Source organism: Syngnathus scovelli, chromosome 19 (genome assembly GCF_024217435.2).
Source record: "Syngnathus scovelli strain Florida chromosome 19, RoL_Ssco_1.2, whole genome shotgun sequence".
Classification (NCBI taxonomy): Eukaryota; Metazoa; Chordata; class Actinopteri; order Syngnathiformes; family Syngnathidae; genus Syngnathus; species Syngnathus scovelli.
The window spans coordinates 4,040,178-4,066,184 of record NC_090865.1 but is presented as its reverse complement, the minus strand read 5'-3'; the positions used below and the strand labels follow the sequence as shown (position 1 = coordinate 4,066,184).

General features: G+C 45.0%; 2 protein-coding genes across 6 annotated transcripts; both read right to left on the bottom strand.

Moving 5' to 3' along the window:
• Window positions 1–301: 301 nt before the first annotated feature.
• trim71 (tripartite motif containing 71, E3 ubiquitin protein ligase) lies at window positions 302–18,026 on the bottom strand. Of its 2 annotated transcripts, XM_049750637.1 has the most exons (8): window positions 17,742–18,026; window positions 16,358–17,353; window positions 11,157–11,324; window positions 8,764–8,898; window positions 6,166–6,408; window positions 5,607–6,104; window positions 5,403–5,543; window positions 302–5,223 (listed from the first exon to the last, which is right to left on the bottom strand). In XM_049750637.1, the coding sequence occupies exons 2-8, from the start codon at window positions 17,087–17,089 to the stop codon at window positions 4,651–4,653; spliced, it is 2,490 nt and encodes an 829-aa protein (XP_049606594.1). In that variant the 5' UTR covers window positions 17,090–17,353; window positions 17,742–18,026; the 3' UTR covers window positions 302–4,650. The 2 variants fall into 2 exon arrangements, with proteins under 2 accessions (XP_049606594.1, XP_049606593.1); XM_049750636.1 differs by having other exon boundaries at window positions 16,358–18,026.
• Window positions 18,027–19,431: 1,405 nt separating this feature from the next.
• On the bottom strand, window positions 19,432–25,846 carry topaz1 (testis and ovary specific TOPAZ 1). 4 transcript variants are annotated; one of them, XM_049750947.2, is made up of 22 exons: window positions 25,724–25,846; window positions 25,508–25,643; window positions 24,430–24,608; window positions 23,456–24,300; window positions 23,326–23,372; window positions 23,060–23,157; window positions 22,937–22,986; window positions 22,830–22,873; window positions 22,696–22,751; window positions 22,431–22,517; window positions 22,214–22,271; window positions 21,943–22,094; window positions 21,716–21,808; window positions 21,544–21,647; window positions 21,409–21,478; window positions 21,161–21,332; window positions 20,996–21,096; window positions 20,719–20,884; window positions 20,482–20,634; window positions 20,142–20,345; window positions 19,853–20,039; window positions 19,432–19,806 (listed from the first exon to the last, which is right to left on the bottom strand). In XM_049750947.2, the coding sequence occupies exons 1-22, from the start codon at window positions 25,835–25,837 to the stop codon at window positions 19,587–19,589; spliced, it is 3,336 nt and encodes a 1,111-aa protein (XP_049606904.1). In that variant the 5' UTR covers window positions 25,838–25,846; the 3' UTR covers window positions 19,432–19,586. The 4 variants fall into 4 exon arrangements, with proteins under 4 accessions (XP_049606904.1, XP_049606902.1, XP_049606903.1 ...); XM_049750945.2 differs by having other exon boundaries at window positions 23,456–24,608; XM_049750946.2 differs by having other exon boundaries at window positions 19,432–19,785; window positions 23,456–24,608.
• Window positions 25,847–26,007: the final 161 nt, after the last annotated feature.

Here is a 26,007-nt window from a genome sequence, read left to right as displayed (position 1 = left end):
ATCTAGCTGTGGTGGCATAGAACTGCAATGCAAATATGACCCAATCGATGTGGGCTAAGCAAATTGAGACATATCCAAAAAGATTAACGTCTATAATTCAAGCGAATGAAAGCTCCACAAAATTTTAAATCAGGGAGCTGGTGACTTTTACAACTTTGTTATTAAACTTGAGACTATTTTTTATTTTCTCCTCATGAGAGTCATGCCTACTAAATTATCTTGATTCTACAGTAATGAGAATTTAAAAATATGTTGGGAGGTTCCACTGGCCCAGATTGTGAAAGAACACCAATGACACATGTTGAAGTCAAAGAAATACAACTTTATTTAAGTGTAAACAAGAAAAAAAAAACTGCATAGGAAATGTTTAAAGTCCAAAGAGTGCAGCGCGAGCAGTAGGCAGCCCAAAATATTATATAGTCTCCTTTGCCTCATTTAGACTGAAGACCTGACATCTGCACTTCCAGCCAGCACAAAGTGTGTGCTCAAGAGAGACAGGCAAACACACACATTCACACTCACACACAATGACGAGGAAGTACCAGCAGCACTCATCTAAACTCAGCAGGCTGCACCCACTCGCGCTGCATCCTGGACTGTGAGGGCTTACATTCAGAGGAGGTCTGCTTTGACAATAGAGGCACGAGCAACCACCGCCACCACGCTGCTGGACCAACACCCATTGGATAAAAGACAGATGTTCACGCTGGTTTACGCCACCCGAGGCGAGAAATATTGCTGATGTGGGTACACGGTGGTGACTAATACAAAATTGTGCGGCGGTCCAGCAGCGGGTTGTGGGGAGCGTGCATCGGCCAGACGCCGTTGAACCCTTTTCTTCACAAAATACATTCTAAAAGGGCCAATGAACATCAGGATGTGTGTGGTATTTGTACTTTTATGTAAAAGAAAAAAAATAATAATCTGGGGAAGTTAAACAAAAGCAATATTTCAGATTGAGATTTCTTTTTTTTTTTTTTTTTTAATTTCAATGGACACACAAAAGAATCAGACTAGCACTAAGGTCCAAACAGGGAAAAGGGGAAAAGAAGGGGGCCGGGGGGTGATCTACTTTATTCCTAAGGGACACATTTCAATGAGACACCAGCAGGACAGGGCTGCCGAGAACTACCTGAGATATATTTTATTTCTTTTCTAAAATTTCACCAACCATATTTTTTGTCTTTGATTATACAATCATTAAAAAGGAGGTCTATGACCTCGCACACATCACCCGGTGCAGCTTTACTTTTTTTCCTCTCTTAAAAGTCACGAGAGGCCAGAAATTAGACGGGTGGCGGGACACACACGAGAGAGAGCAGCCGACCCTGTCACATGATTGGCAGCCATTACCAGCATCTGGTTTGTGCTGGATGAGCCAAAATGGTGGTCGTGTGACCGTGACAAGACTGCCCTTGTGTGCTGTGGGTGACTTAATAAATGCAGAGTGGGAAGAAACTTCCCGCACGTAAAGCGCCTGAGCTGGGAGGCACGCAAAAGAAGCCTCAAGATGTTTTCTGTTGGTTACCAATCGAGGCATGGCTGACTGAACAGGTCACCGAATACAATCGCAAAGGTCAACCCTATTCTAGCGCATCTTTTCTGGTAATATCCATCTCCCAAAAAGTCAGCAACCCGCCTATTTCTTTTTTTTTTTTTTTACCAACATTTATCAAAAAAAAAAAAGACTTCAGTATGATAAGGATTTTTTTTTTAAAGCATGCAACAAAACAAAAAGAAGTAAATAAGATTTAAAATATATTTTTCCTCTTAAAGAGTGGATACCTAAGGATCTTTAAGCTAGAACTCTGCAATCGTAGTTTTTCTGAAAAAAAGGATGCAGACGCGGATGAATACAGTAATACTGACAACGCAAAAGAAACAAGCTGACTGTCGATGTTCTTCCGTGTGCAAATTACGAAACTTGATAACGTTCGTAATTGCTGGCGCCACAGTCAAGACAAGTCCTGCCGCGTGCATAAATATCGGAAAGTTGTGCTGAAGGTTGAGGTAATCCTTTGTGGAATTTTTGTGCGACGAGTGATGTTTATTTTTTTTAACGCTCCCGTCCTTCCCCCACCCCCTTGCGCGGTAACAAAAAAAAGCAGAAATGTGCGAGTTCGTCATCGTGAGGTCAAAGAAAAATCAGGGCCCAGCCCTCCTAAGTGCACCCCATCAGAAACTGACTCAACATTTAAATCTGATATTGTGGTCCAGTGACCTTTTGTCATCTACAACAGCCTGGTTCTTGGCACAGAACTCTTGAAGATCACTTTGGCACGATGCTAATCCACGGAAATATTTGCTTTGGTTGATTTTTTTTTTTTTCGCTTTCAAAAAAAAAAAGGCAATTAATCGTACAGCAAAGACAACCAAGCGAAAAAGCTGCTCGGGGTTGCGAGATGAAGACGGACGACCACAACAGTGCCACAATCTTTGGTCCTACAGCTACGGGACATGCAGTCCAAGAATGAGGTATATCGTGATGCGGACACATCTGATGAGGTATGCTAACATGAAAATACGCAAAAAAAAAAAAATCAAAATGAGGTATTCAAATGGAAATGACACACGTCTGAGGTATATGAGCGTGAAGAATCGCTACAAAGCGAGTTGAGGTGTCAAGGTCCACGAGGAAAGCAAACACTGACGTTGAATTGGGATCATGTGCGGACAGAACCTCTCCTCAGAGAAGAAGGCCCGTCGGGGGAATCTTTCCAAATTTGCTAATGGAACATGAATTGTCGAGTGCGATCAAGTGGGGCACAGATTGACGTCAGCGTCGACGCCTCGCCACGGATTTGCTTAAGGGGGGGGGGCGCTACGAGTTGTTCTACGTCGGATTGGCGGGGGTCTAAAATGAGGGAGAGGGAGGGTTCTCTTTGGTTTTCTATGCGACTGGATTCAAACAGGACTCGTGTGATGTCAGCGGGCAGTGCTAGTAAACTCCACGAATTATGCCGGGAACATTTCCCGGCAACCATGATTATTGAAGATGGTGACTTTTGATTTTTACATCTTTTAAAAGCCATTTTTTCTTAGTTGGCCAGTGTGCAGATATTCTACTTTGGTTGAATCTAATAGTTGGTGGGTATATCTTTAGAGGATCGGTCTACTAGCGTAAAGTTCTAAAGACGCTTGAAGACCTGATAAATTGGGGCGAGCTTTGGCGGCGGCGCACTTTCGATGGATCGGAAGAGGGCGGCTTTGGACCGCAGCTTCCATCCAAAGGATTGTACAGTGAAGCGCCGCACATCCGCGGGCCGGCATTCACAAGGTGCCGAGGAATACCGTGTATGCCGCAAGCGATGTTGAAGCGAGTTTCAGCTTCGTCGAGACAAAAGTAGTGCTTTGCCACGCTCTCGTGACATCTATAGGCAATTAAACCCCTTTGGAGGGAGATCGATTAGTCGTACATTTTCAATTCTCCCCCGCCCTGCGAATGGTAAGGGTTCACTGTGTTGTCAAGTCTTAAGTCTATTTGATGTTCTTATTTTCGTCCTCTGGACTATCTACTTCTGAGGCTTTTTGTTAAACACTGCCTCGGGGGGGGAAAAGGTGTCATTTAGCCATGATTAAATCTCTACTTTGGGATCCCTAATAGATCCTGCTCTTTGAAAAAGTATCACCCCCCACGTTCCTTTGTGGGTCCTCCCTTTTTGGAGGCGAGCAAGAGGTCCTTGCATACTAATCTCGGTCGGTCACGCCGTCGAACGAGACGTTAAGTTTCAGGCAAAGAATTTCATTTTTCTAATATCACCACAGGCCCGATCTGCTGTAGTGAAACTAAATAAGAGCTGATCATTTCCAATCAGCCAAAATATTACCTGAGCTCTTTTTTTTTCATCTCATATCATTGTGGCATTTCATTCCCACATTCTAATTGGGCCGTTATGCCCATGCAAACTCAAGTGATGAGTGGGGTCTTATCAAAAAACTAAAAAAAAAAAAAAAAAAAAAGCTATGAAGACACTACCGGACTGTACCCTAATTGTTTTTGAGCAATGCCTTCGAATGAGAACGAATTATGCAGCCCCGACAGCCTGAGTATTGTCTCAGCAACAACATTCAGGAGGTTCACTCAACACATATTTAAAAAGATGCACAGCACGAATGCCATTACTCCTGTGCAAATAAATCGACTGAAGAGTCTCTTTTTCTTCCTCCTTATTTTTGTCTCTCTTAAATAAAAAGTATAGAGGTAGGCTTTTCTTTGTAAAACTTCACGGACCAATAAACCTCTGCTCAGTGACTATGAGTACATTCATAAAGAGCTAAATGAGGTAGGTGTGGAGCAGAGGGTACGAGGTTTCAAGAAAAGTGAGAAATTCCCTGAGAAGGATACTCGAGAAGAGTTTACAGAAAAGAATCGAGCAGTTGACTATGAAGAAGGGACAAATGGCTCTTTTTTTTGGCTACTGATTATCCGTTTCTAGAGGTCCCCATTCAAATATAAACCAGAACATATGAGATTGATGGTGCGAAATGGAAAAAAAAAAGTTATCGAGGTTCGATTTCCCTTCTCGTCAACGTGCTCTCAATCCTCTGAGATTTCTTATTCCTAATATGTCAGTTTTTTGATTCATTCGCTCGCTCGCCTTTGTTGAGGAAAAAAAAAAAAGCCAAATTGAGGGAGCGAATGTTGTCTTTCTAGAACTTGAGGATACGATTATTCCCGAAGTCGACGACGACGATGACTCCGTCCGGAGTCACGGCGACCCCGGAGGGACGATCCATCTGTCCAAAGCCGCTCCCCTGGGTTCCAAATTTGCATAAGAAATTTCCATTGGGCTCAAATACTTGCACGCGGTGGTTTCGGGAGTCGGCCACGATGATTCGGTTCTCCTGGTCCACGGCCACACCTTGGGGCCGCAGGAACTGACCGTTACCGATACCCTCGGAGCCCAGAAAGCGGGCGGACTGGCAGTCGGGCCGGATAACCAGCAACCGGTGGTTGTTGAAGTCGGTCACCACTAGGTGATCCTCGTGGTTGAAGGCCACGCCTCTGGGTGAGTCAAAGTGTTTCCACAGAGCCCCCTCGAAACCGTACTTGTTGAGGAACGAGCCGTCGGGGGAGAATAGCTGCACGCGGTGGTTCCTCGTGTCGGAAACCAAGATCTTACCCTCGGAGTTGACAGCCACGTCCCAGGGATAGTTAAACTGCCCATTCTTGGTCCCCTTTTCCCCAAACTTCAGCAGGAACTGGCCCTCAAAAGTAAACACCTGTCAAGCAAAGCAAATGGGTCAGGGCATGACCTCTGCGTGGGGAGGAGTGAACAGCTGAGGAGCTTTGTTTTTACAAGTGTGAAAGGAGTCAAGATATTTTCAGCAGCTGCCTCTGAACTTGCGAATATTTATGTTACTCAATGTGTGGAAGGTTTGTTCTGAGACCAATCGCGTACCTGCACACGGTGATTGTCCTTGTCGGCCACAATGATTCGCCTCTGGCTGTCGCAGGCGACCCCGGCCGGACGATCAAACTGACCGGGTCGAGAACCCAGGGAGCCAAATTTGTGGTGGAATGCACCACAAGGCTTGAATATCTGGAAATAGATAATCAAATGGAATTTTTATTGTGAATTTATTGAAGCGAGCAAACTTCCTACCTGTATGCGGTTGTTGCTGCGGTCCGCCACCACCACGTATCCCTCCTTGTCCACGCTGATGCCCCAAGGACGACAAAGTTGACCGTCCCCCTCGCCTTCACCTCCGAACGATGACACTTGGGACCCCAGCGAGCCGTAGCTGCGGCCCGATTTCACAAACACCTTGAAGGGGCTTCCCTGAATGTGCTGGTTGCACACCAAGACGGAGACGAGGTGCTCCCCCTCGCATTTGGCCATGTAGCTAACTGTGTACGAGCCGTTCTGATGGTCGGTCACCTCCGCGGCGGAGAGGTTGGCGTCTGCCACCGACATGACTATCGCCGTCACCATGTCGCCGCCGGAGAGACGCGGCTCGCCGTCGTGGTCGTAGCCGATCACAGTAAAAGCGGCGTGCTTGCCGCGGAGCGCAGTGTTGAGACCGTCGCCGTGCGCTTTGGTGACTGGGGCAAAGGCGCCGCTGCTGATCAAGCCCATGGATTGGATGGCGATGTAAAGAGCCTGGGAGAACAAATCTAAGTAAGCATTTGCACACCACTTCAAGGATTTTATGAGCTCCCACCTGGTCTGGAGGCGTGAACATGAAGCGGTCGTCCTCCTGGGGCTGCATCAAGCCCCTCAGTGCTTTGAGCTCATGGATTTGGGTGAGCATTCGCTCGCGCGCCAGCAGCACGTCAATGTGGCGGCCCTCGTCCAGCACCTGGGTGACGGCGGCGATGGTGCTGTCCAACTTGGTCAGACTCTGGTGCAGTTTCTCCACCTGTAGGTATAGCGACTTGGCCTTCAGCTGCCGGATCTTCTCCAACTGCGAGGGGTGAAAAGGAAAAAACAGAGTTGACAGAGAATTGATCAAGTAGCAGCACAATTATTATTTTTAAATAATAATATACTTTTGTTTATCTATCAAAGTCAAAATTTCTGGTCCTACGCTGCGCTGTGAAATATTTCTTAAGTAAAATTTGTGCTTTGGCACAATATAGACAGGTAGAGAAAATAAATGTTTCAATGTGTCAATCTGTCCACAAGATGGCAGCAATGTGCAGAATTGGTTTTGAAAGGTCACTTGGACTTTTATGGAAAGTCAATGACTTTAAATGGCGCTTGAGCTGTGTAATCTTTTTAATTGTGGTGTAGTTTCTCAAAGTTAGATTGCATGGCAGCATGACATGATATTTTTTGTTTAAATACTCAGTCGGAAAAAAAGGTGAGATGCCGGTAGAACTTGAAAAGCATAGTTGCCTCTTACTTAGCGTCACCTAACAAAAAGAGTCAAGCACAATAGGCTGAGCGCCTTCAATGCTAAGGGACACTTTCCAGTCCCTCCCTACTCGGGCTCCAAAAGTGGCCCCTTTGTTGAATCCCGGCCTGGGCAGAAGTGCAATTTGCACATGTGAGAGTAGATTTACACTTTATAGTCCGTGAAGACAAAGCCTCTTGTTAGCCTTTCTGATGGATACCCTGGAAGTGGAGCGTCCACGTCGACACGCCGGGAAGATAGAGATAAGTAAAGGACCTTGATCATTCTTTTTTTTTTGTGGGAAGCAATCTAGCATGCCGGCGCAACTCTCCGCCTACACTCCCACGCAAAATGCATCGGCGGTCACATCGGTGATGAGCCTAACAGTGAGGAAACACAATGCAGAGGAACTGAATTTGTTTCCCAGACAACGCCCGCAATCATCTCGCATGCTGGCAGGAAACTTCCGCTCATCATGCTGATGACGCAGGCAAAAAAAAAATCAGTGTTACCTCATTAACCATCTTTACTAATCAGTCTCTAAATTGATTGTGGGGGAAAAGGGGAGGGGCTTAATTTGCGTGGTGTCCTTGCTCTGATTTGGAGTCTGACATCAAATATCACCTTTTACAGAACTGACATTCAATAATAGAAACCAGAGGCTCTCATCTTGAACAGATCAGCGGAGTTCTCCTGCAGACTTCTCGGGTTTCAGCCGCACGCTAAGCTCTACGGCATTCCTCAACGTACGCAAGTCCTTGTAGGCAAGCCGAGAATTTACCACGGCAAAGCGCAACCTGACATCTTCTTCATGGCTAAAGGATTCAATTGAATTAAAGTGACATTTAGAGCCACATTGAAAACCATAAATACATCCATGTGCTCGTGCTGGGATTCAAATCTCCACCAGATCTGCACGAGAATACGAACTGAAGAGTTATTTTTATTAACAGCCGGTCCGCTGAGAACATTATTCATATTTTCAGGCCCATTTGACAACTCTATCAAATTTCAGATGGATTTATCGGACGAGAAATCGAATCAAACAATAAATGCCTGGATGGCATTTAATAGCAGCGTGGCATTTTACAACAGCAAACGGATTATAAATGGAATATTCCGAAGGCTAGCCAAGACCATAAACCACACATGATCTTGACATGGAGTCGTACGACACCCGTCCACACCTCCCCCTCCCTACTTTACAACTTTCATCAGGCTCGACTGGTATTTGGCCCACTCTCGCCGGCATTCTTTAAAAGTTTAGTAAGCAGACAGACAAAGTGCAGGCCAGGGCATCACAAATCATTCTGACAACTGCCCCTCATAAACACAACGGTTACAAGAGGCTAAAAAAATCGAGGATTCATCTCAACGTGTACTCGGTCAGTCTATTGATCGACTATTGGTGAGAAGGAATGAAATGAAAGGTTGTTTGTCAGGCAGGCTACGAGTTGAGTGCTTGGTTGTCTGGAAAAGATTGAAGAGGGACTGACCCACAAACCCGTCACAGCTGTGGGGGAAGCTAGGAGCAGGTGAGACGGGGGTCATTTTTAAAATATCGCATCTATGTCCACAAGTGCGCTGGTATAAAAAAAGAAAGAATTCCCATCGCGACCTATCTTGTTCACCGAGCCTATCCCGGCAGACCAGGCTAATTGTAAAAGACGGGAAAAGCACATTGAGCTAAATTAAAGGTGGCACTTTAAAAACTAGCTAATCAAGAAAACCTACCAGAAAAGCAAACTGAGGAAATAACATTTTCTTTACTTAAGGCTACACCAAAAAAAAAAAAAAAAATAGCAGCATGGTGTCAAACCAGTTTCACAAGTTTTTTTTTTTTTTTTAAATACCAGTTTTTTTGAAATACCCGTTTTGTGGAGTGATTCAAGAAAAGTTCAATTTATTAGGGAAAAGCTTTACCTTCCACAGTAGTTCACACTCTCGCTCCTCCAGCGCTTTCTTGTGCCTGAGGACCAGGGCCTTCACTTCCGTCTGCACCACCTTAGCCTTGATCTCCACCTGCTCCGCCATGGCCTGGACCTTCTCCATGCTCAGCTGGAGAATAAAACATTTAAAAAATAAAAACGTGTGATGTGAGCTAACTTTAGAGAGGAGGACTCAGACTTGCATATTAATTGGTTTAAACTCAACAATGCAAAATTTTGGGCCAATATTTACCCGCCCGTTCTTTTTTGCCGTTTTGTGGGCGGTCAGCGGGTGAGGCAGACCGCACAGGGACAAAGGGGGAGGTAGGATAAGGCTGCCTTTGTGATATTGGCCGCAGGGCTCAAAGGTCAACTAAACCTTACAGGTCATGATCTGCAACCCCTGTCTTAAGACGCATACCACACTCCCCTCCCCACCGCAAGCCCTGCCAGAACAAAGACCGGCAGCTGGGTCTTTTTTTCCTCTTCTTTGCTGGGCCATTTGAGGTGGGCATCTAAAGCGACAACTAAATTAGCCTCCTCCGCGGGACAACATAAACGGAGCCACTACATATCCTGCGCTGTGGTCTTATTTGCCAGTTAAGCAGGAAGTGATCAGACGTTCACATATCACATTCAAAAAAAGCTTAAAAGAATATAATTTAGTTATTTTTCGGTCTACTTTCAGGTGCTTGCAATCTTTATGGGCTCTTTCCATATATTCCCAGCAGAGCACAGCTTGCCGCACAAAGAGGGTCAAAGTGACCAATCAGACGGCAGAGAGACGGAGAATCGGGCTAACCGGGAGAGTCACAAGAGCAGGGTCAGAGGTCAGGGAAGATAATGGGGGTGGAGTGGGCGGAAATTTCCTACCTCACGGTGGAGCCGAGAGTGTGTGTGTGTGTTTACATATTATCTGGCGTCAGCATTTACTCCTTCGGTGACCTCAGACAAAATGGACAAGCAAACACTAAGTAGCCGCACGACAACGTACCGCCAGATGGTCGGCCGGCTTCTCTTGAAGCTCAGCTGCTAGCTCGAGACCCAGAGATGTCTTTTAAAACACCCACTGGTCAAACATGAGCTCTGCGGGACCCGGTTTCAGTTTCAAAGTCTGCTCCGCGTCGGCAGTTGCCCGAGAGACGAGCCGCCGTTGCGCTGAGGTTTCGGAATTTAGGGAAGAACCTGGGTGAACTCGGCGCCGCGCGTGCATGAGCGAGTCAAGCAGATGTAGGTCATTGAGATAGGGAGAGGCGGGGCACGACTTCTGGTCGGGAAAGAGTGTGTGCTCGCATGTAACATGACCTCAGATAGCATTTCGTGTTTCCACCGTGTCCTACCAAGGTCATAAGTGTGTGCTCTAAGAGGACTGACTGATAAGGGAGTTGACTTAAAGAGCACTTATCTGTCGGAATGTTGACACTTTTTATCGATTGCTTTTTACGTGCTACGTTTAATAAAAAAAAAAAAAAGATGTTTTCATAAAATGTCTCCATGTCTATGAAGTAGTTAGGTGGACAATCTAAAGCCCTCCCCAAAAAAATAACAATTCGATAACAGATGAAATTGAACACGTTTCTGCGCCATTTCTGCATAATGTGGACTCCTCCATTCCGTAATTAGCTAAATGAGAGGCGCTAAGCGCCTGTGAGCCTAAATAAATGTGGGGCGGGGGGACAAGAGGCCATGTGAACAAGAGGCAGCCAAAGTGTTCCACTTCTTTGACTGAGGACGGGATCTTTCTTTTCTCTCAAATCCTTTAAATACTTCATCTCCCCTCCCCCCCTTTGACCTTCATCCCTACCCCCGCCGGACCTCACCCCGTGTGACCAGCCCCCTTTCAGGGCCAGCTGGACACCTCCAACTCGGGGTGGAAAATAAAAATTCCAGGGACCGGTCACTCATTTTAGCTAGCAGAGGCACAAAAATGTTGTCACTTAATGCTTTGTCTATTTATTTCTTGCCAAGCAAGGTTCCATACTAAAACGGGTATTCCATTTCAAAATAAAACGCCTTGCCATGAAAGCCCCTTTTTACACTACCTATAAAAGCCACCTTTTCCACGTCGCTGCTTTGTGTAAACAGAGCACGGGTCGACCCGGCCATTTTCCGCCTCGTGCGCCACTTACGGCGCTCTTACGTCTGTGTGGAACAGGTATTCCACAACGCCCATGTTTAGTTTGACACCCGATACTCACTTCTCCTGCTCTACTACGTTAAAAGCAGTCGGACAAGTATTGAGAAAATGGTGCCGATATCAAACTCTCCACGCCTATCACTACAGTGACTTTCAATTAAGTTTATTTTGCTACTAATTTTGGTGTTAAAAAAATTTGCATTTTGCATTATTTCCAATATGTACATCATGCTAACCGGCGTCCATCTCACCTGGACGGCCTGTCGTCCCTTTTGTGCATCAGCCAGCAGCTGGATGGTGACGGACCTGCAGTCCTGCACGGCCTCTTGGAGGTAAACAAAAGTGTGACCCACGTGACGGCTCATGCTGCACTCTCTGCAGATGGGCACGGAGCAGCTTTCGCAAAAGAACAGGAAAACCTGGAAAAAAAAAAAAAGATGAAATTTCCTTTTACCGGAAGTAATAAATAACAGCTTGAAAACACATCTCATGCACACAAACTCATCTGCTTGAGTGTACCCCCCCCCCCCAAAAAAAAACTAACACCTAATCAATGAGAGAAGAGTGAATGACAAAAGTCATCCATCCATATGCATGAGTGACCAGCTCATAAAAAGTCCTGCTGTAAAACACAATAGATGGACTAAAGGCGATGAAAACTTAATCAATAACCCATTCTTCACATGATCAAATTGTTTTTCTATCGCATCATAGAAGCCAAAGCGGTGCAAGTCACGTCTGACACAAAAGTGTCCACATCCCTGGAGAGAAAGTCGTTTAACCTCATCCGCTCTTCAAATGTTGCCACTAAGAGCCGATTGGTCGTAAGGCTAATTAAGTATGCGCTGACCATCATATCCCAAAGAGATGCAAGATCTATGGGCTTCAATGGCGCCCCGGGCATAGAGTGGATGAGATCAATCCATCAATAACTGCCATTCTCCCCAGGGGGCGGCATAATCTAATGAGATGCGCGCTTGTGCAGCACATGCAGCCACTATTATCTGACTTCCTTCTCTTTTCTTTTTTTTGCTGGAGCCCAGCTCCATCACTCCTCTCACATTTCCACCCTTCTCCTCCTACTCTATTGACATCTCCAAAATTCCAAGGGGACGTGGCATACAAAAGAGCAATGCGGGAGGCGCTGAGAAAAAAAAAAAAAAAAGAGGCCGGACGAACGTGGCTCTCAATTTTAGTGCGTCAACCACATTTAGAAGATCTAGATGAAATTCCTTTATCATCAAAACTGGAGGAAGGGAGGAAAAAAAATAAACAGAGGTGAAGAAGTCATTCATAATTGCAAGATTTCAGATTACATAACACACAGAACCTCTTGAAAGTGCGCTCGATATTATTGACACACTATTCCCACGAGTCGTCACGTCTTTGTCCTTACTCGCTGCTTTCCAAACATTCATTCATTTCCCCACTTTAATTTACAATGGTGTTTTATTTGCAGGATAAATCCGTACCACGATAGAAAATGGGAAACAAATTGTCGGGATTGTGTATTAGAATTTATTCGCTTTTTTCCCCTGCTGTGTTTTCCAGCTGTGGGATGGTTGGGGGTCGTGGGCGCTATTTCAATCTCGGCACCAGGCCTCGGCCGTACGAGGGGGGCTGGCGGGTCGTAAATTATAGGATTTCATTAGTGTACCGGATGTTACGCTCTCTCCCGCTCTGCCCATTAATCTCTCACGTTACCAATTTACAATAAGACACGCCCATGGTGTCAAGCGCTGTTACTCATAAACCTTTAGAAAAGGGTGAGCGACAGTTCAATCATGTGTTGCTGTTTCTTTTATTCTGCCTTTGTATAAGCCCAATTTTTTTTTTTTTTGCTAGCAAGTCAAATTTAAGGTGCTATTGGGTTAGTAGAATTTTTTTTCTGTATTCTAAATTAATTCTGCTTTAACAGATGGTATTTTGTGGCTTCCTGGTGTATGGCTGAAGAACCCAGAGCCATTTTAAATTTTGTATACATTTTTTGTTCCCCATGTGATGTCTGGTACTATCATGGAGACGGCCTCCCTCCCTCCCTGCAGGCACTGGGAACTAGGGAAGAGGGCACGAACTCAAGCAACCAGTAAAATCTCCCAGAGCAGAGCGAGGGGGAGGGGATGTCGGCCAAGTAATGTCACACTGCGCCGCCAGAAAATAACCGGGCCGGCTCTGCAAGGAGCGCACTTACAAAGAAGAAAAAAAAAAAAGTTTGAGCGAGGCTGACAGCGAGACAATTTACCTTGCGTAAAAGGTTATTTCCACAATTGTTTCCACGTCAAGCACACGCGAAGGAATTATGTTGGAGTTGCAAAATATTTATTAGAAAAAGGATAATTGTCGCTGTTCAACAAATGAGTCTGATAAAAATAAAAAATAATTTTCCTACAAGAATACCTAAAAATGCATTTAAAATAATTAATGTTTTTAATCAAATAAACATTTGACATAAAACTAAAAACTCCGCCTAAAAAAAAAAGCAACTCTGGATAATTTCATACGCCATTTAATTTAACTAAATTTAAAATTGTCTACAAGAATACCTAAAAATGCATTTAAAATAATTAGTGTTTTTATCTAATAAACATTTGACATAAAACTAAAAACTGCATTAAAAAAAAAAAAAAAAGCAACTCTGGATAATTTCATACGCCGTTTAATTTAACTAAAATTAAGCAGCAGGAATTTACTATTTGCATATGGCAGCGCCTGGGGCTTTTTCCGTTGTGTTAACAGGCAAGAAAATTGGAGGTGTGGTGCACTCACACTGATGCATCACAAAGTGACATTCCTAAAGGCGATAATGAATTTGACAGCTCGAGACAAGCGCAATTAAGAAGTTCCTGTTCTAAACCGCACCTTCAGACAACATGTCTGGCTTTTGAGAAAATAATAATTATAGTCAAACAAAAATTATACATAAAAGATTTTAATCCTAAACGCCAAGTCAATTTAAGAAATAATTTATTTGCGCTGATACTGAATTCGCTCGTTTGTTTTTCTATTTGTTTCATAATAACACAATAAAAACGAAATTTGTATTTGAGTAATATAATCAATACTAATTATGAATTAAGCTTTAGTGGGTTCAGTTAATTTCTATAAATGTTACAACTTTTAATTTCGATGCATGGTTAAACTCAGGGTGGGAAAGCCTATGACCTAACATAAACCATTAAATTAAAACGAGCTGGGCACCACTCAGTTTTCCTTTCCTTTTTTTCCCCCCTTTCTTCTCCCTCCTTCCTATCACTCTTATAGGGCAACCTCGTGTTGGCCGCTCGCCATCAACACAACGTTGGGACCCCGCCTCTCGATGTTTTGAAACTCTGCCAGATAGGAGTGTGGCGCCGTGGGGGGGCGGTGGCTCCGATCCGGCGACCTGATTGGACGGGCTTTGGAGCACGGAAGGAAAACAAAGCTGGCCTCCTTAGCGAGCATGCGACTGAGCGTCATATGCTACAGTATGTACAGTAGAGAGGGAGAGGGAAGGGCGAGGGGAGGCGTGGGAGAGAAGCTGGCGGCTCGGTGAATGTGGAGGGGCGTGTTTTGGCTTTGTTATGAACACGTGCACATACATATTAGCTTTTTCGACCCGTTAAGGAACGTGGGAAACGCCTCTTTTGGTCCGATACATTTATAAGGGCCAAAGTTGGACATCAAAAGCCAGGACACACACGTCACACAGGAAACGCCGTCTAATTACGGGCCACATGTTGCAAGCCTGGAAGTCAGAACTTCATAATCCGACTCAGCTAAGTATTTGTGCGCCTCGCACCCAAGTCCTATTCAGGGGATAACTACGTGCAGATGGCAGAAGGTGTTGGAAAAGCCACCGCTGGCCACTTCCAGGAGTGATGAAACCAAATAGCGACAGCTGACTAAAAAGGGGGCTGGCCTGCCTCCAGAACATCCATTGTTTTACAAAAGAAAAGGCGGTAGCTATATAGAGCAGACAAAATGGAAACTACAAAGCCTTCCGTTTGGCTCGAATCAAAAGCATGTGCGGGTTTCTCGAGTTTCCTAAGTGATTCATTCAACTTGACTCAATAGAATACAGTCGCGGCTACTCAATCTGACTATTTAGTGAGTTTGTGGGAGGCAATTCACAAGAGCGGGCCAGGCCCTTTGTCACCGTGACGACCGTTTAATCTATGGCAAAGACTGACGGCGGATTAGCATCTCATTAGCTGCTCCTCCGACCGAGCGGCGCGTGGATTTGGGTGTCGGCGGGCGACGTCGCAGCAAGCCCGGGGGGCTCCTTTGGTGTAATCCCATTTTCCATTTCAATTTCCACACACAAGTAAGAAAGTCGCTTGTGTCGTCGATGCCTCGGACAGGACAGACTTAGTTAAGCCTTCGGTTTCAGATTGAGCCTCGCGACTTGACTCACAGGTAGAGAAAGCCTGACCTTCTCTTGTGTCATTCCCTCCCCCAGGGACCACAGTGGGTGAGGGCGGCCTTACTGGGAAAAGAAGCTCTTACTGGAATACCGAGTCAAACCTATTTACTGGCAACGCAGGGGGAGGGTCACTGCAAATCTCAAATGGGCTCCGCAATGCATTGAAAACGGCACATTATGCTAATTGCCTTCGCCGATGACAATAAACCTCAGCGTGGGTGAGTCCGTGCTATTGTCAAGAAAGTCAGTTGAAGGATGTATCAGACTAAGCTTGTGAAGGGATTTCAATTTCCTGTAAATTGATCTAATTTTGGAAATATTCAAAATTTAGAATCAATGATAGCTCACCTTGCGTACTTGGTTGTTTTAATTGGGACTATACCAAAATATATTTGCGCGAGTATATTGCCAAAACAAAATGGCTGCCTCCTATCTGCAGGACACAAACTGCATTAAGGAAGACATTTCCTCTCTCCTCAGGAACCAGAGCTTACAGAAAAAGACCCCCCTCTCCCATCATACGTTATTCATTCGGCCCATATGGCTCAACCAAGATGGTTTCCATTGCAACCAACTTTTATCCAGATCACATAACTTAAGCATGGGTTGTATAGGATTGGGAGGGGGGGCATTTTCTGCTCCGAATGCCTGATGTGGTCCACATTAGGCAGAGACGGCATCCATTTATGCATGCGTGCGTGCGGAAATGCAGCCATTCTGACTACGAGGAATGAGTCACTCGGCTTCCTTTGAACTTCTTGCCATATGGTCCCGGGTATCGTTCTCTGCCATATTGCATTACTACAGCCATCCCCGACCACCGAGCCGTGAGAGATCATCAGGTATGCCGGGGGAACCCCCACTAGTCTGAACACGGTATCCTGATCAATTATTTGTGAAATAAGAATTAAGCGACACTTGGTTTTCTCCATGTTGAGGCGGCCATTTTGCCACTTAAGACTGAAAATGACATCACAGTGCCGTTTTCCCCCCCGATGGATTTTGTTTTGTGGTTCTAATACGACATGAGTGGTTGGTGTTTATGCTTACCTCATTGTCATGGTGTTGACAGAAGCTCATCCGGTCCTGGAAAAGGGACAGCAGCGCAAAGTTGTTCTGCAAGGACTGAGCGAGGGACACCGACATGGCCGGCTGGCCCGGGTTGCTGTTGACTCGGGCCACGTGGAGATTTTCCCCGAGCCGCTCGATGAAGTGGTCCTTGGTGAGCCTCACCCGTTGATGAGCACGGACGCAGTTGTCGCACAGATACTCTTGGCAATCGAGGCAGTGGGACGTGGCCAGGTTCTGCTCGTCACAGGAGCTACACTGAGGTTCTGCCATGACATGGGGTGGGTGCAGAAGGCTTCCGTGGGTGGGATGGAAGCTGGAGGAGCTCAAGCCTCCTCGATTGGGGTGGTGGTGGCCATTCTTGTTCTGGATCTGCTCCTCTGTGCTCACTACCACATCCAACAGGTTGCTGAAGAGGAAGTTGGTGGAAGGCAGCGAGTCCACGCCGGCCTCAGAGATGGACACCTTCTGGTCGCAAGTGGGGCAACGTAATTTCAGCGGGTCTCCTGGACTGCGCTGGGCCTCCAGGCACTGCCTGCAGAAGGCGTGGAGGCAGGGCAGGACGTGAAGTCTCCTGCTGGTCTGGCTGGAGGAGGAAGAGGTGTGGGAGGAGGAAGAGGAGGTTGACGAGCTGGAGGAAATGGGGGCTGAGGAGCCACACAGCTCTTTGCAGAGTGGGCACGTCTGCAGGTCCGAGTCTGGAAATGAAGCCATCTGTGGCGTCACCTCAAAAACAAGGCTCAGTTTACAGCTGAGGTAGACATTTGGGCACACGTCGAGCCGATGTGTCGAGACGGGAGAACGCTGTTGCTTGAGGTAGATTCATGAGGCGTTAAAGTCACTTCACCAGGGAGAGGGGTGGTCATCTGCGTACAGATATGGCTCTACTACATAACTCAGATGTGATGCAAAAATCAACGAGGTGGTCCTTAAACTCAACTATCAGGTGGCAGTAAGGCGGTGTCAATCAATCAATCCCTGAAACGTGACAACATCGAACAACGTTATTGATTCTGTGCAGGAGGCAGGTGATGTTCAATTGAGGAAAAAAAAAAAAATCTGGAGTGACTGGATCGGCGTCTATGTGGAGGGGACACGGTTTCTCCTCCCCCACCGGTTAGGCAACATGACCACAGAGCTCGGCGCTCGTGTAGAAAAAACAGCAGTTTTCTTCAGTTTAGTTCTTACGTTCTCGCCCCTAATGGGTCACCATCGGTGGGAATTCAGTGAGGAGTCGAACCTCGAACCCAAAGGTGTTCGACAAATCAGCAAAGCGACATTGCGTGGCGAGAACGATAAAAACAAACGTACTTATAGCTAACCCTCGTAGTAAAATAAATAAACAATCGGAAAAAAAATGGTCTACCTCCCAGTTATCCTTCCTTCCCCACGGTGGGCTTGTTTTTGGCGTGGAGGAATTTCACGCAGGCTTTTCCTCTCAGACAGCATGGGGCAAAGGGGAGGGGGGAGGAACATCAAATGAATGGTCCAAGCCTCCACTCGGTCATCCACCTTTCTATTTATTTCCTCCGGGAAAGAATCATCAAGACCGGCTGAAGGTACGAGCTCCCACGGGCGAGTGTTGCCCAAGCTGTAGCTCCAAGGGCAGCTCCAGTTCGACTGACGAGTAAAAATGGACTCACTTCCGCTGCAGGAACTGGGAGGAAGGGGAGGAGCGGATGAAGGGGGGCGGGGGAAGACCAGGCGCTCGTACCCGAGTCTGCGTGCGTGCGCATCCGTGCGTCCGACTTTCTGTTCAGGAAAGAAAAAATAAACTAAGTGTACATTCTGGACAAAAAATCGATTTGTTTTGATGTTGTAACTGTGCTGTTAAACTTCAATTAAACGCCACCGGGCTTAAACTACGGACATTTGATTTACAACCCCCCAGGAAGGAGCCGTATCCTGACAGCGCATTGAGCAAAATGATTGATATTAATATTGCTGTGCCGGCCCATTAAGCTATTAATTTTAAGCAGGAATGCTTTTACTGCAGTGTATATGAACGTCGCAAATCTTGACATCAGACGGCGTCGTAAAACACATAAATCAATCATGTAAAAAAGGTATGAACATTTCTGTAATTCGTTTTCCATCAAAATAATACCCTCCAAAAACTGGATCGATATTTTGTAAACCTAATAGAAAAATAATCATAATCACGACTAATAGGGGGGAAAAAAATATAGGCCTACTGCTTCTTAAACGTAAAGCAAATTATTGACTTGCTATTAATACTTGCTAAAATTGTATTTTGTTGCGAGTATTTTAATTTTTTAATTTTGCCAATCTAATATTAATAATTTTCTTTTAAATAATTTTCACTTCAGAATTTATTTCACAGGTGGTAAACATTACCTAAATTAAGTGCTTCTTTTTTAATTCTATTTTTAATTTTCATTTATAAATTCTTTTTATTAAATATAGGTCCTATACAATATATTGGTCCATTAATTTGTGGCCTAAATGACGAAAACAGCGGCTTCTTAGGCTCAGAGGCCCCTAAGATGACAACAGTGGGGTGATTTACAACAGCACCTCAAGGATTTCAGTAAGATGGATTTGTGCAAGGCTTTGGAACAGGCCAGGGGTTATGCTGATATGCCAAAGTGGCAAAACATTCCACCTGATGGACTACGCCATAGAGTTTTCTCTTCCAATCAAACCTTCCATCCATCTCCTCCATACTACTGTACATGCAATGCAATGACCTTTCTTGAAAACAAAAAGAGGACTCGTCGCTGTAAAGGGAGGTACATACACAATTTGTTGCGTCAACTACTCTACTACTAAGTAGTCTTACTCACACAGCATCATATGACCCTTCCCAATGTTAATGTGAAATCACATTAGACAGTAGTCGTCTATCTTAACCACGCGGAAGGTCTGTGATGACTTCCCCTGAGGTAAAAAAAAAAAATGCTGTTCCTGCCACTAAACTGTTGTTTAAGTCACAGATCTTAAAGTTATTTTACTCCTTTAGATGTAATTGTTACTTTCAAGTGTTCAGCAAATCAAACACTGAGACAAAAGGGGGAAAAAAAAGGAAAGAAAACTTGTGTAACAGAACATTGAGAACATTTAATAAAAACACTATGAACAAAAATATACAGTAACAGTATTTGAACGTACAATAATTATCCAACACTAAACAATCACCTACTCTAGTCTTTAACCATTTTTTTAACTCTCTTTAAACTTATTTAAGAAACTAACTAGCCCACAAGTCGTTCGCCCACATATGATTGCTTCGCAGCCAGCGTTGGGCCGAGGCAACGCTAAGCGTGAAGACTTGTTCTTGTGAGAAGTTCACAGCAGTATAGTGGACCTCCAGTTTGGGTTGCGGGATGAGCGCCGCTGAGAGCAGACGGCTCCCGGCTGAGAGGTACTCGCTCTCGCTCTCTTGACTCCTGGTGAGAGAAATGCAAGTCCTAACAGGAACCATGCGGCCACATGCATCTGTATATGAGGTGTTACCTTTTTAGGGTGATGCTGAGGGTGGCGGGTGTCTTCTCGGAAATAGGGAGAATAACTGAAGCATTGACAGTAATTAACATCTCAAACGTGAGTGCGAGTTCCACCTCCCCCAGTCGACTGGAAACAGTCAGCGCCATGAACCCAGCGGGGGCCGATACGGCTGGGTAATAGCCAGTGGTTTGAGAGTCTTATGGGTACACATATAGGTTAGTCAAGCAATGCAGATATATTAATTAAAAAAAAAAAAAAGCAACCGTGTGTCATTGTAGGACCTTTGTCCTCTACTTACGACTGAAGATCTTGCGCGCACGTAGCCAGAGGTTTTGTTTCCCCAGCTTGTGCAAAAGCGCCTGGAGCACAGCACCCTCTACTGGTATCTTTCGAGACAGCATCAAGTCCACCGAGTCCGCAGCTACGGAAAGCATTAGTCTGTCCACGCACACTTTCAGGTGAGCGTTAAACATGGGGGTGTACCTGGAGATGTCAACTTGGTCTGGGGAGAAAGAAAGACATCCACACAGACATTACATCCATTTGATTTGACCGAAAATAAACCTGATGAGCATAAACATCACCTGTAACTGAATTGAATGAAGATTAATAAAAACCCTTATGCGTGTTCTTCTCACCATAGGGTTCTTGTATTCCTGGGAGATTACACAAGACCTCCAAGGCGTCTCTTTGCGAGGCTTTCTCAGCCAGATGGACGAGCACACGGCTTCTATTCTCCAAGTCCGGATGCTCACACGGCCACATATTGCAACTCACAAACCATTTGTTCTCTGTAGACACAGAAAAAAAAAATTGTCCCAACATCACCACCAGAACAAGTCTCGGGGACGCCCTGGGCTCTAACTGAACGATACCTCGGAGAGTTTGGAGGGCTCCTTCCAGGCTGCCACTGAGCAGGAAGATCTCCGTTGCCAAGGTGATCAGGTGGCAGCGTGACTGACCGTTCTCATTCTCAAACAAACCCTTCTGCATGGAGTAGTTGATCCTGAATTGGGTCAGCACCTCCACCACCTTCCGACCCTAATGTGCAAAAGCTACAATTAAGCTTTTGTGCCTTGGATCAATAGCGGGAGGGAAAACATTGTATAATATGATGCAGCAATATTGAAAAATATATTTAGGTGTTCTTACCTTGGCCCACTGTTGAGTTTTATGGTATCTTAGCATAAGAGAGACTCCAATTCGGCCAATGAAACCCATCAACAGGCAGTCTGGAACTCCATTGGGACAAACTACATTGGAGGAATATAGAAATGTTGCTAGATGTTTTTTTTTTTTTTAATAAAGGGTTCTTACTTGTCTCAGCGAAAGCCGCAAACGGCACCGACATCTTGTCTTTGGTCTCCGACAGAAGAGCGACAGTGATGTAGCCGCTGATGCGCTCCAGTTGGCTGGGATGTTGGTGGGGTGTGCAAATGGAGCTAAAAGCTTTCGCCAGACAGCACCAGTCCGCTTGCTTTACACAAAGCTGGCAAACACAACAATGTCGGCAAGCTGCGCACGGAATAAACAGCTCGATAGATGTTTGAAAAGCAGTGGCTAACCTCCATCTCCACCATGACATAGGCCAAGTTCAAGGAGTCTGAAACGGGCACACTGCTGGTTATAGAGACTCTTTGAGAAGAAAGGAGACAATCAGTGAGCGAGGGTACTTTTCTTAGTCATCAAAACCAACCCACCTTAGATTGGCAGACGCATCTGAATGTATCAGCTGCTGGAATTCAGGAGTGTTTTTAACAACATCGAAGCAATCCAAGCTCAGCATTAAATGTTCACTGGCCATCTGTCGGTGGATGAAAATTCTTATAACAGACGTACATACGCAGGTGAAGTATAGAGGTGTTCATTTACCTTGTAAGTTAGCAGCAGGAGGTGAGGGACAACGCTTGTGAAGCTTTTCTCTCTTACAAAGGTGAAAAGGGCGAGCAGGAACTCATGAGTAGGCTAAGAAAGGCGAGAGAAACAATTTCTCCCAAGATTATGAGAAACTGAGGCGACCTCCCTAAATAGCATCATTTTCTGCCACCTGCTGGCCGACATGACACATTACAGAGTAGCGCCGCAGAACGCAAACTCACCACGATCTTGTGAGCCAAGCTGACACTGAGCACTGACAGAACATCAGGCACGATGCCTGCTTTCAGAAGAGCCCAGAGGAGTGAGAGAAAGACAGGCATGGAGAAAAATAATCCTGGGGGATTGTCGCGGTAGTAGTTTATGAACAAAGCTCCTGGAAAAACAACAAAACAAGGACAATGGTGAAGGATGAACGTGCGAAGTGAAAAGATGATTCGCCGCATCGGAGTTCATGAGACTGTGCAGGTGTACAGGAGACATTTGAAGTTGGACCTGCTCTCAGGAGGCACGCTGGATTTAGGGTGAAGCGCTCTACCATGTTGATACAGAACTGGAATGGAGAAAAAAAAAAAGAAGAAAAATCTCCATCCAGTCTAGGCTTTACATTTCAAGTACAGCAGAGGGTGGTATTGACTACCAAATAACTCAAGCATCTTTGTATTTCTACGACGGAGGAAAAAAAAATAATAATTCAAAGGTTCTACTGTACCTTCTCGTCGCCCTCCATAGGCACATGCCGAAAGCGGCATACCTTGTAGGTACAGGACTCGGATTCATTGAAGAACAGCCTGCAGTACTGAATGTTGGACACAATTAGTTCTGTTAAATTACTATTTTGGTCCCGTCTTCAATGAATGACAAAGGAAGCTTTGTTTTACCAAATTTGCTCAGAAATATTTACCGAAGTATAATAACATTTAAATACATCCATAATCTTTCTTCATCTGGAAGAGATGAACCTTCGCACTACTTACTGAATTAATTTTAAAACACCTAGGATCCGCCTTGTTTGGGTGCAGCGTGGGTGGATCTGTAGAAAAGAGCAGCCAAGCAAGCATTCAAAAGTCGGCACCTAATTCCTAAAAGTGCTTCTCGACATTCCACTCACCGTTACTCGCTGTCCAAAATGAAGAGAACGCGTTACATGCATCCCTGCTCGAAAAGGACAATCAATACAAAACTAGACCCTTCGGATTGAAATACGTGAAAATATACCTTTCCTGGATGCCGCCGCATTGAAAATTTCTGCTGCCGTAAGACGCATCCTGCTCAATAACACAGGCGGTAACATTAAAATTCTAATTAAGTCATAAGCGTTCATTAGTTTCGCTTCGTTACCATTGCTTTGGTGCCGTATTCTTCGCTGAATACAATCTTTTGCCTTTTGGGGGAGACAGTGCTCTTTTGTGGCCTCCAGGGTCTGCTGGGGCTTTCCTCTGCAAAATTCAGAAGTGTAATTAGAATTCCAACACTTGAGGTTCTTTCTCAAAAACAAATCTCTGTCACGCTTGGAGATTGCCTCTGGTGTGTTTTAACACAAAAACAATTTCTTGCCGAGTGGCACGTCATTATAAGTTTCAGCGAGGTCCTTAAATTGGCCATACCGTTGTCTGGACTGTCGCACAGAAGATTTATATTAACTGGGGTCCAACTGAAACACAAGTAATATAGTACAACATGTTGTGGTAATAAGCCTTTGGCAACTGGGAGATGTTGTCAAATATGGAGCTTTACCTTTGCGTGCGAGGCTGTGACTCTCCATATGTGTTCAAAGTCTTTGGGTCTTGGAGAACTCTGTCGGGACCCAGTTTCAGGAGACTCTCCTGGGGCAGGTTGCCGAAGAGCTCGGAGTCATCTTGGTTTACATTAACGAGTAGGATATCATGTTGATATGCGGTGACCTCGTCCAAAACGCACGGCTGAGTGTCAGCGCTTGCCCGGATCTCAGTTGAAGACTCTGCTGGCTCAGATGAACTTGGTCCTGGGTCACTATCTGAAGATGACCGACCCTCACCGTTGAAGACTTCATCATCATCATTGCGATCAAAACTGCACGGGGAAGAGCCGGATTCGGCGGCCCCCGGCGAACATTCGGCATTCATCGTCTGTTCCAGTTGCTCCGACGCACCTTGCCCCTCGTTATTTTTTTCCGTTTCTTCCAAAGGCCCATTATCAATTCCATTCCTTTCAGCACCACTAAGGCTAAAAGAGGGTAAAGGTTCTCTTGGAGTAAAGAAAACCGATGGGAATACTTGTGTTGGTTCAGAATCATTCATGCCGTTGTCCAGGTTCATGATTCTATTCACAAAGAACTGCCTGCTGTGCCGGGTTATGTAAGTGCGTGCACAAGAATCTTTTTTTTTCCAAACAAAGATCCTCACTCGCTGGCAGGTGAAGGACACTGGTCCATCGTCCAACAATTCCGACATCTTGTCTGGCATTGTGCACGTTTCAGGACTGCCTCTTACTTCCTCATCCTTTTGCACACTTGCACTTGACGTACCATTTGGGTGCTCATCATTTCCATGTTTCTGGAGGCCAAAGCAACGTGGCCTGATCTGCAATCCAGCTCTCATTTCCTGTTTAAAGCAATGCACAGTCTTGGTCTTGAGACCGTCAGGTAGCACAAAGCCACAATGGTAGCAACTTGGATCAGAATTTAGGACATCACAAATGTTGACTGTAGCTTGGAGGGCTTCCTTAACTACCTGAGTGGCTTTCTGTGGTTCTGGGTGAGGGGCCAAGTTTTTTTGCTCTTGCATAATCAGTGTCCTTATCTGAGAAGGAGTTATTTTACAGTCACCACATAGGCCACAGCCAGAGGATTTAATTATTCTTCTCATCGCACATTCTGAACCAGCAATGGAGGTAGAGGTTGGATTCAAATCTGTAAGTGAAAACAGAAAGTTGTCACGGACTGAGATTTAAAAAAAAAATGTCAAACTAATCTGTGCAGGAAATGTTGGCAATTTTATCACCAGTTTATATGCCAACTTCAAATTGTAGGGGATTGTTTTTCCTCAACAGTTTTTTATTAGACATACAAAAAAGAGCAGCTTGAAGGTATAACTACAAAAAAGTTGTCATTCAGTATTGCTTCAGTGCATCAGTTTGACAGTAACATCTGCTTAGAAATAGAATTCACCCAGAAAAATTGTGCAGCTCAGCTCTTCACAAAGACATGGTTAATTTTAGGTTTCCTAATATATTGGTGATGGTTTGAAGGGAGTGTTGTTCTTAAAAAAGAAAAAAAAACTTGAGTGTGCATCACATTGTGTTGCAAATGTCTAAACTAAGGTTGCTTTTTAACACTGGTTGAGGTCATAAATAATATTTTTGCTAGATTTTCTAGTCAAGAAAATAATTTAAAATTTTCTGTTCTAACAACTCCCTTAATGCCAGGCCACACAAATAAAAACGTTAAAATGAAACGTGTTAGCTTAGCATCCCCTCATTTCTTACAATCGGCTTGAAAACGCATGAAAGAATAAACTAAGCTTTTGACATTTCATGGCCCAAACACGAATTCAAAAACTCTTGGGATGAATTTAATTAAAATAAAGCGAAGGACAAAGTTATAAAGCGCCTTACGTGGCGATTTTGGTTGTCCTTGCTGCGGTTCACCAGCTCGGGCCACAACCGCTTTACGTTTCCTTTCGTTTTCACTTTGGCAACAAATTTAAGCGATGGCCTACATTTAAGGTTTGCATGGAGGCCAGTCTGTAAACCCACGCAAACACGAACCCCGGAGCTGCAAAGAATTCTCCGCTTGCTCTGAATACTCGCCTGTAATACAACCACGCTGCCATGGCACCAATTCCACCGACGTCCCTCTCGCTCTGAGCGGATTGGCGATCGGATTCGTTCGGAAGAACGTCCTGTCACCTCCATCCTCTGACAGGTTTTGTTGGGCTCTCAGTATCTGTCGCGAAACCGAGTTGAAAGATGTGAGATCATTCAACCTGGTTCCCTTTTTCGAGGATGAAATCATTATAGAATAACCTTTTTGTTGGAGTACTGTGTTCGGTTTCTACTGTTACTGCCAGTAGTGTGTTGATTAACGCAGGACCGCCATTTTGGGCGGAGTCGAACCGCAGGTGTGGTCGCACAGCGCATGCGCAATGCGTAAACGACTCAATTAGATTTTGTGTACCAAACTTCTACATTTTCCAAGAGATGTCCAAAACTACACACTTTGCACATTTCATACTTTATTATATCTACTCCTGTACAGTCCAAAAGCTTTTGTTTTGCCTTTTTATGCTCCTGTTTACCTATTTTGACAA